General features: G+C 35.5%; 1 protein-coding gene across 4 annotated transcripts in view; it reads left to right on the forward strand.

The window, feature by feature from the left end:
• Positions 1–15406, forward strand: part of LOC114945579 (kin of IRRE-like protein 1) — a 652455-nt gene that overhangs the window by 263460 nt on the left and 373589 nt on the right. For all 4 annotated transcript variants that reach the window (XM_085484861.1, XM_085484860.1, XM_085484862.1 and 1 more), the window contains one exon: positions 1381–1510. In XM_085484861.1, coding sequence (XP_085340987.1) covers positions 1381–1510 — 130 coding nt within the window. The remainder of the gene's footprint in view (positions 1–1380; positions 1511–15406) is intronic.

Consider the following 15406-nt stretch of genomic DNA (forward strand, 5'->3'; position numbering starts at 1 on the left):
TCCCGCTCGTCACGCGGGGGCGGAGAACGAGGGCAGCCGACCGAATCGAATGGAAACTCGTTTCTTGGGAATAGCCTACCGGAAATTTACGGAAGGAATTGGCCCTCTCTCGTGTGCGATCTGACCAACGAGCTCGATCCAACTTGCGCTGGAATCGGTCTAGCCTGAATTGCGCCTCCGGCGACGTTATATCGCGGGGTTGTCCACCGAGAGAGGGAGAGAGAGAGAGAAAAAGAGAGAGAGAAACTGAATTTCATAAGCCGAATCTCTTAATCCCATCTCGCGCGCTCCCGATTCCGCTCGCGATATCGTCCTATCCTATCCGGGGCCGCGGCCGGATATTTCGGATATATTTTTGCGTCGGACGCGAATTGTCGCTTTTCGATTTATTTTTTTCCTGCACTCGTTTCCTTGTAAACGCTCGCTCGGGAAAATTGTTCGTAAAATTCATTTTTCGAAGCGCGCATCGAAGATGAACCCTTCTGTCGATGCATAATTTTTCATCTTTTCATTGATGCATGGGTACCCGGCTACCAAGAGCGTGTTTTTGACGAATTTTTCTATCAAGTGATGGACATCAAACGTTCTTTTCCGCTATATTTTAGGAAATTCTCGAATACAAAAACCCTTTATATTTTGTTTCAGTGCCGGCACGTTTTTTATATTTAAAATTGCTTTTGGTATTCATGTATTGACACATTATATAATATTCAGTGTTGTGCTTAAATGACTTGCAAAATTAATTAGATAAAGGTGAGATGAAAATGATTTTGTTTTGAATATATCTAGATAAAATTATGGCGATTTATTATTAAATAACGTCCAGATAATATTATTTTCAAGATCGTTTATGTAAACACAGAAAAAATATGTAAATTCTAAAAGGGGTATGAAAATATATTCATATGTTCTACTACTTATATTATATATATTTATTACTTATGAATATTTTAATGTACTATGACTCTAAACCAAATTTTCTGAACGATAAATATTATTTCGTTAATTTCGACATACATATAAAAATATTGAAATTAAATGTAACACATTAAATCTAACAAAACGTATATTTGACTTAAATACTAACATGTGTTCAATTATAACAAAATAGCAATTTAGTTGGAAGATTTAGCCAAGTTAACAGATTTTTTTTTCAGTGCAGATATAAAAGATCTAATAACTGATAATTATGTATAATTACATCCGACCATATTATTAATATTTCATCGGGTTTGCAAAATGCAGAGAGAACTCGTAGGCGAATGAGAAATTCTCAAGTTAATCGTAAACACGCGGCCTGTACGAGTTTCTAATCAGAATAAAGCACCGACGCGGAGACGAGGAAACGATCGTTAAACGAACGAAACGTTCTGTTTTCAGTTCCACTGGTGAACATCAGCGTCGTGGAAGGGAGGCCCGCCGAATTACCATGTGACATCACTCCTCCTGGCGAGGACACGCTGCACATGGTTTTCTGGTTTAAAGACGAGGCCGGAGTACCGCTGTACACGTAAGTTTGCAATTTTGTTCTTGTCGCGAAATCTCGGGGAAATTAGCATTCGCGAAATTGCGTTCACTATTAAACCGTGACTTCGACTAAACGACGAAATAGACGTGACGTAGCTGTTTGCAGAAGTAACTCTCAGCTGCGACCCTATTATAAGCGCGACAAATATATTCTACCCCGTTATAAATACATGCACAGGGTGCGTCTAAAGAAGTGCGAACAATTTTAGAAGATTATTCTGTGTCGAAAATTAAGGAGGGTTTCTCATATAAATATATGTATACTCTAAGAATCAAATATTTTTTCAAAATTAAATAGGGGTTGTTTCATCCCCTAATTAAGGAGGGTTTCTTATATAAATATATGTATATTTTAAAAATAAAATATTTTTTCAAAATTAAATAGGGGTCGTTTCATCCCCTAATAAATATCCTTTTTATTAGTGAAAAATTGTGCTTTAAGTTTAATGTCTTTAATTTTTCTGAAATTTGAGAACAGAATTAAGAACTTAATTTTTACCTCCCTCTTTAGAAAAGTGTAACCCCTCAAGAAGGGATATAAGAGTAAAATTTATACCCTATTATAAGCGCGACAAATATATTCTACCCCGTTATAAATACATGCACAGGGTGCGTCTAAAGAAGTGCGAACAATTTTAGAAGATTATTCTGTGTCGAAAATTAAGGAGGGTTTCTCATATAAATATATGTATACTATAAGAATAAAATATTTTTTCAAAATTAAATAGGGGTTGTTTCATCCCCTAATTAAGGAGGGTTTCTTATATAAATTTATGTATACTCTAAAAATAAAATATTTTTTAAAATTAAATAGGGATTGTTTCATCCCCTAATAAATATCCTTTTTATTAGTGAAAAATTGTGCTTTAAGTTTAATGTCTTTAATTTTTCTGAAATTTGAGAACAGAATTAAGAACTTAATTTTTACCTCCCTCTTTAGAAAAGTGTAACTCCTCAGGAAGGGATATAAGAGTAAAATTTATACCCTATTATAAGCGCGACAAATATACCCCATTATAAATACATGCACAGGGTGCGTCTAAAGAAGTGCGAACAATTTTAAAAGATTATTCTGTGTCGAAAATTAAGGAGAGTTTCTCATATAAATATATGTATACTCTAAGAATCAAATATTTTTTCAAAATTAAATAGGGGTTGTTTCATCCCCTAATTAAGGACGGTTTCTTATATAAATATATGTATATTCTAAAAATAAAATATTTTTTCAAAATTAAATAGGGGTCGTTTCATCCCCTAATAAACATCCTTTTTATTAGTGAAAAATTGTCTTTTAAGTTTGATGTCTTGAATTTTTCTGAAATTTGAGAAAAGAATTAAGAACTTAATTTTTACCTCCCTCTTTAGAAAAGTGTAACTCTTCAGGAAGGGATATAAGAGTAAAATTTTTCGCGCTTAGAAAATAAGAGAATAGAAAAATCGAAAATAAGAGAAATGGCGGAAATGAGGAATCAGGAGCTTCGATTTATCTTACCCGGTATGTTTCCCGTGTCGGGAAAAAATTTCGGGCGCCCGAAGAATCTACGATCTTGGCGACTAATATGTCGTAAAACCGGCCCGCGCCGGGGTCCTTTCCATTACGACAGCAAAACGGGCGAATCCGACTCTCGCCTTCGCGTTATTAAACGTACATCACCTCTCTCTCGTCCTCGACCGGGGAAATTCCTCTCCGCATTCCTACCACATCCTCCCCTTCCTGATGCGTTCTCTCTCTCTTTCTCTTTCACCCTTGTACGAATAAACGGTGCTCGAATTATTACACGGAGCATATCCTCCCTCGCGATCCTCCTGTACGATCTCTCTTTTTCTCCCGTTTCGAGAGAATCGCGGAACGAGAGCGAATGAGAATTATTTGCGCGCCTTCGTTACAGGAGCGTAAGGATTTTCAGGATTTTACGCAGTCCGGATCTGTTTATGTAACACTTGTACGCGGAAGGAATTTTAACGACGTGGAAAATTCGCTCGATTAATAAGCGCGTTATCGATATATAGTTCAGTAAAATTAGACTTTGACTTCAAAAAAATCATAGTCGAGCTGAATTTTTGTGGAGATCTTTATTTCGATGTTCTAATGAAATTCTGAAAGTACTCTTAATTTCAGCCAGGGCGTTTTTTATGGGGATAAAAGGGGGTAAATTTTAGTTTTTTACCATTATCTCGAAAACTATCAATTTTTGGGGAAAAATAGTTATTATCAAAATTGTAGCTTATAAAATTCCATACGAAAAAGATCATTATACTTTTTTTCGTGGAATTAATCAATTCGAAGATATAGAGCGAAGTATGTCTGAAAGAAAATGTGCACGTTTACTATAATATTATATGTGACTAAATTGCAACTTTACCGCACGTTTTACTAAAAAACGATTAGTTGTACGAAAAAAAGTATAATGACCTTTTTTGTCGAGAATTTTATGAGCTACAATTTTGATAATAACTATTTTTCACGAAAAATTAATAGTTTTCGAGATAATAACAAAAAACTAAAATTTACCTTCTTTTATTCCCCATAAAAAACGCCCTAGTTGAAATTAAGAGTACTTTTCAGGATTTCATTAGAACATGGAGAGTCTTCAACAAGAATTCAGCTTGATTATAATTTTTTTCAAGTTTTGCCCTTTTCAAGTTTAATTTTATTGGACTAATACGGCTTCGCCTTTTATTCGCGCAGTGGGGGAGTCGAAAGGGGGGTCGAGAGAGAAATGCATTTCGCAAAACGCGGATCGCTTTTGCGGTCTGCGCTGCTATTAACCCGTATGCCACCTCGATATTTTTCGATCCACGCGAATTGAAGACAAACAGCGCGTTTCCCCGAACGAAACGCAAATAGAGGTCGGGAACGCTTAACCTGTTCGCGGCAACGAATACATATGTGCCCTGTATATGTGTCTATTATATGTATACATATATATATATATATATATATATACATATATCGCTGCACTTTTCCCTGCCGATCTCTGCCCTCCGTTCATCCACCCCAGTCTATGTTTTGTTTTTTCTCATTTTTTAACCCGCAAAGAAAAGAGAGAAAGAGAGGAATTACTTATGTAGAAAGCGTTCCTTTTTCCTCTCACGAAGAAAAATATTGGTTATTATAGTTGAATGTTTTTAGATATGGTAATTAATTTTTTGAAGCAGTTCAATATAGAGAATTTCTCGTTAAATTATAGTTGAGAATATTAGCATAGAGAGCTAAAATTTAGACGGGTTAACTAAATTTCAGATGCGATAGAAGGACATTTAAGTGCACAATTAATCGTCGAAAGAGTTAAAAAATTGAAGATGATAGTCTCTTTCTATTTTTGAATAAATTATTCTTGTAACCTGAATCAGTAAAAATGTCATTAATTAAAACAGAGATAAGAATGAGTACTTCATTGAAAACACAATGCTCTACTAACTTATATTTTATTAATTATGACAGTAAGATTTGATAGTATATAAAAATTCAGAATTATATGCATATTACATTTCTTTCTTTATTCTTAAAATGTGATACATCCAGAAAAAAATAAACTCTTGGTAAAATAAAATATTTCTAAAAAAAATATATATTTATTATAAAATAACAGACGCAATTTTAAAATTGAAACAACTAGTACGAAAATCGACTCTTTTAATTAATTCGCACTATTTCCAGTGCAATATACTTTAACTAAAAAATCATTGCTTGTCAGTGATAAAAGAATTATAAGACTATTCGTCTCATTTTGAGTTCGAATTATCGAAATATGTATGGATTTCGCGAGAAAGAAAACGATGTTCGATTTTCTTATCGAAAGACAAGTCATCGACGCTAATGTCAATAATTATTCACGAGCGTTCGCTATTTCCGGATTCGCGGACGATGAGTCCTTTCCTCCTCGTCGCTGTTGCGATTTTAATACGAATTTTAAGCGAATTTTGCAGAGAGCTTAAACACGCGCTTGCCTAATGAGAATCAGAACGCTGCACAATCAACTTCCGTGGCGTGTAATTATGGCGTGTCAATAAATTTCAATCGACGAGCGTAAGGGGCGGTTTGGTGGTCGGAACTGCTCGATGTTTCCGAGAATTCAGTTTGGCAGCTTTATCGCCGTATAATTGATAACGGTGATGACGCTTCTCCGCTGCTCGTTCGCCGTTGTCGGAGCGTATCAGAGAGATTTCGCGACGAGAGAATATCATATCAAACTTTGTCATGCGTGTCTTTTTTTTTCTGCCGTTAAATCCGCGTATAGCGAGGAAAATCACTCGGATTCAAGGTTTCTAAAACACGCCATTTTATATAACACGTACTATATATTATATATTTTATATATTATATTAAATTTAATATTATATAATATATTACATATATTACATATATTACATCATATCATATATCATATCATATATTATATGTGATATATAATATATTATATATAATATATTATATATTATATATTATGTATTATATATTATATATGATATATTATATATTATGTATTATATATTATATATTATATATGATATATGATATATTATATATTATGTATTATATATTATGTATTATATATTATATATTATATATGATATATGATATATTATATATTATGTATTATATATTATACATTATATATGATATATGATATATTATATATTACATATTATGTATTATATATTATATATTATATTAAATATTATATTATATATTATATTAATATTATATATTATAATATATATATTATATATATTATATATTAATTAATAAATTATTGTATTAATAATTATATGATTAATTAATGAAAGAAATGAATTAGTAAAATATATTAAAATTACTGTATGATATATTAATATAAGATATTTTTAAAAAAATTATAATCGATATTTTCTAAAATTCGTTAATTTTGACGAAAATTCGTGGTTCCATTTTTCTTTTATTTTTGAGACAAGAATACGCTGCAAGAATATAGATATATATCTTATATAAACAAACTGGAGTTTAATTTATCGCAATTGTTATATCCGGAATTGCGAATAGCCTGGCCAAGAGCGGGAGAAAACAATTACCGAAATGGTACGCGATATCCCTTTTAAAGAGTTACGCGATATTCGCGAAGGAGGAGAGAAAGCGAGAGAAGGAGCCTACGAGTTTAAGAGAGGAGAGAACGATATTTAATTTCTCAAGTCGCGCCTCACCAAAAGATACAAGAGCGCCCGGTGAGCAATTTCGTTTCCCGGTGTTACGTTGTTCAAAGTACCGAATTAAGGTTTCCTGATGAAACATAATTGAGAAGGGGGCAGGCGGGGGGGAGAGTATATCGTCGGAGTATCGATTTTTTAATCTCGGAGGCCACGAGCCGTTTTCCAGGGTAACTATCCGGCTGTAACGATTATTACGGAGGAAAGGCGGAAGAGAGCTCGCGTCGTCCAACCCTATATTCGTTTGTCCTAGAACGACTCGCAATTGCAGCCCCCTCCATCTTCCACCCTTGCCGTTTAATGACGACGGCGTTTGTCGCGGCAAATGAGAGTGGATGTCGCTAATATAGAAAACTTTTTCCGCCGCGGGATCCCTCTCCCGCAGGCCGGACATTTTTTACGGCGCGAAATCGAGATGAGAAAAAGAATACGAAATCTGGCTCTCCTCTTTTCCTCGATTAATTTTGTCTCGCGGATTATTAATGAGTTCTGCGCTGCGATATATATCGGACTAGAAAAAGAAAAATCGTATTGTGAATTTTGAAGATTCGGGATTTTGTTCGCGCGCTTCGGAAATTAAAAAAAGGCATTTTAATTACGATTCGACGAAGAATCTCTCTTATCGCGCGAGGAAAAATTATTCGGCGCGATTTTTGCATCTAGGACACGTGGGCAGGTTTTAGGCCGTGTTGAAAATTTTTAGCGCGTTTGCGAGAAAGCAAGTAATATCCGCTGACGCTTCTATTCGCGGCTGGGATAAGTACGTTGTGTAAAAAAAGAAAAACATGCTTATGTCGCGCATGCAAGATATAAATCTATCGCGCGAGCTAATAAAAAATGAAACCGCGAGAGAAAGAGAGAGAGAGAGAGAGAGAGAGGTAACGTTTAGCGCGCGTTTATTTATTTTTTTTATCGCGCAAAATCATATCTCGATGACTTTCGCCGAATAGACGTTACATGATTTTGCCTTCCGCGAAATTTTTCCGGAAAATTCGCCGCAACTAGAATTTTAATTCTCGCTCGTCGCTGCGAAAACTCGGTTTACACACACGCACACACACACACACACACATATACATACAGGATTCTGAGAGGTAATAAAATCGAGAGAAATATCTCGTGGGCGCGAGAGAGGAGAAGCTGGAGAGGGAGGGAGACGAAGGAGAGAGAATTAGCCTTCGTTCGCGGAACATATTGAAAAACTTTGTCGAATGGCACATCCTGACGCAAGCGTTTCGCTCTTTTACGATATTCCGCGCGTTGACGTTCCTTAATATCCCGCCCTTGAGGGAGAAAAGGGAAATCTTTCCTCTCGTCGCGGCATAAACATCCGGCATTCATCCACAACGCGAATATATTTCCGCAACTCTCTCTCTCTCTCTCTCTCTCTCTCTCTCTCTATATATATATATATATATATATATATATATCAGCCCCCCTTCGGCCCCCTCCGCGAGGATACACAGGAGTGCTTTTGCGGTTTTATATATATAATATATATATATATACATACGTGTGAAAAGACCGTGAGACCACCCTCTTATGTATCGGCCCCCCTTTGGCCCCCCTTCGACCCCCCTTCGCGAAGATACACAGGGATGGTTTTGCAGTAATATATATATATATATATATATATATATATATATAATATACACACATACGTGCGAAGAAACCGTGAAATCACTCCCTTATGTATCGGCCCCCCTTTGACCCCCCTTCGCGAAGATACACAGGGATGGTTTCGTAGTAATATATATATATATATATATATATATATATATATTATACACACATACGTGCGAAAAAACCGCGAAACCACTCCCTTATGTATCGGCCCCCCTTGGCCCCCTTCAGCCCCCTTCGCGAGGATACGCAGGGGTGCTTTTGCGGTTTTATATATAATATATATATATATATATATATATATGGTATATATATACATACGTTGAAAGGACCGTGAGACCACCCTCCTATGTATCGCCCCCCTTTGGCCCCCTTTAACCCCCCTTCGCGAAGATACACAGGGATGGTTTCGCAGTATTATATATATATATATATACACACACATACGTGCGAAAAGATCGCGAAACCACTTTTTTATGTATCGGCTCATTGGCCCCCCTGACCCCCCTCAGCCCCCTTTCGCGAGGAGGGATAATTTCGCGGTTATATATATATATATATATATATATATATATATATATATATATATAATGTATAAATAAATATATATATATATATATACATGTGTAAAAGGATCGCGAAACCACCCCCTGTGCATCCTCGCGGAGGGGGGGCCGAGGGGGGCCGGCTGGCGCACTTAACCCGTTGTTTATCGGAGGCCATCTCATTAGGGAAGTATTCCGAGGCCCGGTGTGGACATATCAATGTTGCGTGCGCGCGCGCGTAGGAGGGTGAAGAGGGGAAGCGGGGAGGGGGGGGAAGGGGTGGAAGCACTAATTATAACATACCACGCGAGGAAGGCCCGGTATGCGAGGTATGCGCGGCCAAAAGCCGCTCCCCCCTCTCTCGCCCCCCGTCCACCCCTTCTCGTATCGCGTTTACGCAAACACACCATCGATAGACCGCCGCCCTATCTTTCCCCGTGTTATCAAATATTTATGCTCGTGTCACGAACGCGATTTACCTGCCGTTGTCCACTTCGCGCGGGACCTTTCGGCACTTTTCGCAGGTGTTTATCGTTTGCGAAGTTGCGAGACCTCAGTTAGACACGGACGCATCAATCTTCCCGAATTCAATTCAGCTTGTCGTTCAGGGTAGCCGGTTTATCGATCTTTGGTTTCCCGAAATTTACACGACTATTTGAGCCTGATCTCAAATAGTCGTAAGAACGAGATAGCGATAAGATCTTGAATAATTGAGAGCTACTATTTAAAGCGCATCGAAAGTTTCTTTATAAATTTAATAGTTATTTCTAAATAATAATAATAATAAAATATATGAGATCATATGGTGAATGTTTATTAAAAATCTTATGCACGAATTAATGATGCGTTAATTCGAGTATTGATGCTTGTACAGAAATCGATTGAATCCTTTTGTCAGTGAAAAAAACTGGGTACGCAAAGCAACTTTAAATGTCAAAAATGTGTGCTGGAATTTTTCTGTCCAAAACAAAATACAAAGGGTCTTTGTGTTCGGAAACTTTCTAAAATATAACGGGAAAGAATGTCCGATGCTCAGCAGTTGTTATAAAAAAATTGTCGCAGTGCAAAATGTCAAAATAAAAAAAACATGTAGTTGCAATTTATACGTTGATTGAAAAGTGAAAAATCGTGCATTGATTTTAACAGAAAGGTGAATTTTGTTAATGAATGTGGTTAATGATTCGTCGAAAGCAAGTTTCTTTATGCATTAAATCAATTAATCATGCATTCGAGTATTGGCGCTTGAAGTTGATTTAACTCTTCCGTCAATTAGAAAAAACCTGGATATCGAAATTAACTTTAAACGTCAAAAATGTACTGGAACTTTATTTCCGACCGAAACAAAACAAAGAGCCACGTTCGGAATTCCCCTAAAATATAATAAATACAAAAAGTATATAATAAATATAAAAACAAAAATAAAGCAAAAATAAAGCTACAACAAATATAATAGATATAAAAATAAGAGAAAGCAACGGTAATAGTATATTGTGTATCAAGTGCGGAAAGTTGACAATTGGTCACGAGTGCGGGGGATGGACGCACGAGCCAAAGGCGAGTATTTTCTGTGCGCGAGATGGCCGATCGCACGCCGTCATGTTGCGGCGGCACGGTGCGGGAATAGCCGTGTTCAAAGTCATTGTCCACGGCTGAAGCCGTGGGCAATGACTTTGAACGCGGCTCAGCCGTAGGCAATGACTTTGAACGCGGCTTATTCACTCACCGCGTCACCGCTAGTTGGCGGCGTGGGAAATCGGTCGCTTTCCGCACAGAAAACACGCACACAAAGTGCCACTTTGCCTGCACGTGTAATACAAAAAAAAATTGCAGTACAATGTGTCAAAAAAATAAAAAAAAAAACATGATTGGTACCCGGATGCATTGATGGGAAGATGAAAATTATACGTAAAAAAATCTTCGTCGTTAAAAAAATCTCGCCGGTGTTTTCGCGTAAATGTCGTCGTCGGGCGGGAGAATATAGGCGATACGGAGCAGTGCATCGAGAGAGCGGCCCCTGTAATCGTGATTCGGCCGGAATGGGCTGGAACGCGCGTAATCGAACGATACCATAAATTCGGACGAGCAACGGTATAGTCGCCGCCGTATTTTCTCGGCAACGACCGTACGTGAGCGGGGCTCGTTTAACGATGAAATTTCTCCGGAGAAGGAGAGCGCACGCTTCTCCCGCCGGCGCGGCGCAACGTCAACGCCGACGGTTATTATATCGAACGCCGCGGTTTCCTCTCCCGGACGTCATTATCAATTTTCCCGCCGGTAATTACGGTAATTTTCGGTTCCACAATACGTTACGTTTGGCAATCAGCTGATTAATTGCTGACCCTGCCGCGTGTATGTTCTGCCATTCTACGGCGTTCTGTGCCTCCGGTCTTCTTTTCCACCGAGTACGTTGCGTGCAAACGACGGCTATAATTGTTACGCGGTGATAAAAATTATGATCGTAATCGCGAGACGCGCTACCGCGTCCCTTAATTATGTAATTAAATAATGGACGTGGGAATGTGTATAAAGGATAATTCTAAATAAGTGCGAAAAATTGTAGATGATTTTTTGTCAAAAATTAAGCGGGATTTCATATATACATATTTTTATTTTTCTTCTTAAATTTTAGACAAGTTAAAGATGAAATTTTAGAGTTATTTTTATTAATAAAAAGGATATTTATAAATATTTTCTTCGTCATATGGGGATGAAACTTGCAATTCCTATTGAAGTTTTTGTTAGAACTTTTTAATGCGTCGGAATATAATCATACAAAAATATACGTTTGAAAGTCTGATTCCTTTAGAAACTTTTTTATTTCTTTTATTTTTTTCGTAAAATCAATAGTTTGCAAGAAAAAAAATTAAAGACAGATTAATTAAGTACAGCATGATGCTAAAACTAGCATAGATTTCGAGTTACGAGAAGTTGAATGTTCGAATAAAAAGCCAGCAAAATAAAATTATAATAAATGTAACAAAAATTGAAAAAAATTGAGAAGAGAAATAAAAACCTAATTTGCACCTCTTATATATATCGCATCGTCTTATACACGTATGTACATAAAAGCGCGGTTTCCCGTCGTAACTAATATATACGATCGATTCTCACCGCGTTCGATACTCGTAATTATATATAGGGTCCACAGATATCGACAGCTATAATTACGGTTGTCGTGGGAGGACATTATTAATGTTATTATACCACATTATCGCGGAGGAAATTTTATAAAGCTCGGATGCGCGACTCATACTCCATCTACGATTGAAAATCTTAAAAAAACCGCGACGGACAATTCGAAATAGTTTGACCTTTATCTCGGGCGTGACACGCGACTTCTTTGGATTTGCTATCAATAATTCAGAAAGGACAGTCGATGTTCTCGTCGCAGATATTGCCTCGAGTTTAATTCGAGCGTGCACTTCAAGATTTCATCTTTTCCCTCTCGTTCCTCTATCTCTCTCTTTCTCTGTCGATACGACAGTCTCATAAGCCGACGAATTAACCTTTGACGTCAGACTTGCGCGAGGTCGATGCCGCTTCTGCGATCGATCGACCTCTCTTGCACCTGCCTCTCTCGTCCGATATTCACTTTTTCGTCGATCGTAGTTACACAAAATTATCAGGCACTCGCAGTTGAGCTTTCGCTTCGAATTTCTACGTTCACGCGTAATTACGTCGAATGAAATGCGATTAATGCATGCGCGCGCGATTTGGACCGTGAGACATTCGTCGATGAGAAATTATATAAATAACTCGTGTGCAGAATATTATAATGAAATTGCCAGTGCTGCGCTTAGATAGTTTTAAAATTAGTTACACTAAAAAAAAAATATTTATTTAAAATTACATGATTGTGCTAGGTTTTTTCCGACCCAGCATTAATCATGCAATATTGCTACCTATATGGAAGATTATAGATTATATATAATTTTATATGAAATATATTCTTAAATATTTTCAAGATTAAAAATATTTCACTAAACATGGAATTACACAAAAATAGTAAATTTAAAATTACATATGATTTTTGCATAAAAATAGTAATGTATTTTTACATTAATATGTATTTTTACTTTAAAAGAAGTGGTAAATTAAATTACAGTGATAAGCAAGTGATTTTCCAATTTTGAATTAGTAATTTTTATGTAAAAATACATGGATTTTTTTCAGTGTACACTGTAAAAAAATATGTAATAATATTACATAAAAATATGTAAAATTACATAAATAATAAGTGTAAAATTACACGATAAATGATGAAAATGTATAGTATTTCATTATTTATCGTGTACTTTTACATTTATTATTTATGTAATTTTACATATTTTTATGTAATATTACATGTTTTTTCTACATAATTTAATAAAGATAACATCTTTTTTATCTAAGATGCAGATATAGAAAATACATATTTTTATTATCTATATAAAGATAAGATGACACCAAAATTTTATCTAGATGATCATCTATATAATCTAATTTAGATAACGTCAAACACTGGAAATTGTACTCGTAAAACCTTCACAGAGTATAAAAATGGAGAAAGAGAAAAATATTAATGTTCTCTATTATTTATATCTCCACCGGTCGTAATATTGAGGAATAAGATAAAACGCACCTTTCCTCCGCGCGGAGACTCCGGTGTAAAATGTATGGAGGAAATAGATAAGAAAATTTTATTCCCCCGAAATCCAAAAATTTCTCCCATTCGGCGGTTCCGAGATTAAGGAGATCTCAAAATTGAGATATAAAACTTCCGTCATAGAATCGTTCTCGCCGATTACATTTACGGCGGAAAGAATCGGACAAGAGGAGCAGAGAGATTCGGTTACAGGAAGTCTAGAGAGAGAGAGAGAGAGAGCTCGAGGGAGGAAGACCTTTTGGCGAAACCAGGCCGTGGATCTTGGGGATTCAGCCTCGGATTACGAGGCGTGTGGAAACTGTCCGAGGGTCGTGGCCCCGGGCCGTGCTCCCGGGGGTTGTAGGTCAGAAGCTACGACTGCCCTGTATGCACTCTCGAGAATTCAGAGCCCGCGAACGCGGCTGTCTCCCTTGCCTGCGCGTCGATATCCGACTGTATAATTTTCGAGAGCTCTCGAGGAGTCAAAGGCGCGAGGCGGGAGTACGGTGATCAACTCCCGCGATCGACCAGTTTCGAGATATCGATCCTGAAGAAAGACACTTTTTTTAAGTGGTGTAATTTTAATTCTTTGGTTCAAGATTTATAATTAGTGTTTGCTAAAGTAATTTTCTAGATAATTTAGTAAAGATACTTTTCTTTCATCTAAGATCCAGGTATTGATAATACATATTTTTATATAATTTAATAATCTGTTTTATGTAATTTTTATATATTTTTATCTATATAAAGATAAAATGACGCCAAAGTTTTATCTATATAATTGTCTTGAGATAACAGCAAATATTTGCTGTTATCTCAAGACAATTATATAGATGATTATTTAGAATCTTTATATAGATAAAATATATAAAAATTATATAAAACAGATTATTAAATTATATAAAAATATGTATTATCTATACCTGGATCTTAGATGAAAGAAAAGTATCTTTACTAAATTATCTAGAAAATTACTAAAATGTCTAGAATAATTTTTAGATAATTTTGGTTTAGAATCATAGCACATAAAAATACTTGAATAGTAGAACTTGAGTAAGCGAGAAAAATTTATAAATAAAAATATAAATACATATAATTTTATATCCCTTTTATAATTTATATTTTTTTATAACTATGTTTACATAAGCAGTCTTAGAAATTATTATCTAGAAAATTGTCTAAATGAATTGCCACATAGTTTAATCTTTCATCTAGATATATTTAAAACATATTTAATATGCTCTAACATGACAAATAATATCTCGTCCGAGACGTTTTAATAAAAATCGAAATTTGGGATGAGATTTTTCTTTTCTTTCGATATAATTCTTTATTTAAAATATTCATTTTCTTATGCATATTATTCAGAACGAATTTACTAATAGTAATTGATAAATAATATTTTCTTATCTGTATCTCTTTAAAGACTTATCTTGATTTTTAAATATTATTTATATTCTAAAAATAACATCTCGTCGTGAGTTAAATTACGTATCGAATACACTGTGCGTCTAATAAAATCTAACTAAATTTTTTAACAACAATCGAACATGAAAGCAATAAGAAACCAACATCAAATTTTTATCATAATACAAATAATAAAATACAAATAATAAAAAAAGTTTTATTTACTAATTTTTTATTTTTTATTAATACAAATAATAAAGTGAAATTCTAGAGTTAATTTCACATTTTAATACTATGCTCTAATATGACAAATAACATCTCGTCCGAGATTTTTCGAGACGTTTTTAATGAGAATCGAAATTTGGGACGTTCAAGATTTCCTGCAACGTTTAACGACTCCCGATTGTTGTATCGATAAAATTTCTGGTTGATTGGCGACCGAATATTTATTTATTGTTACGCTTACGCGAATTATAGGCGCGTTATCGCACTATGG

Source organism: Nylanderia fulva, unplaced genomic scaffold (genome assembly GCF_048542155.1).
Source record: "Nylanderia fulva isolate GAGA-0341 unplaced genomic scaffold, ASM4854215v1 Scaffold32, whole genome shotgun sequence".
NCBI classification, from domain to species: Eukaryota; Metazoa; Arthropoda; class Insecta; order Hymenoptera; family Formicidae; genus Nylanderia; species Nylanderia fulva.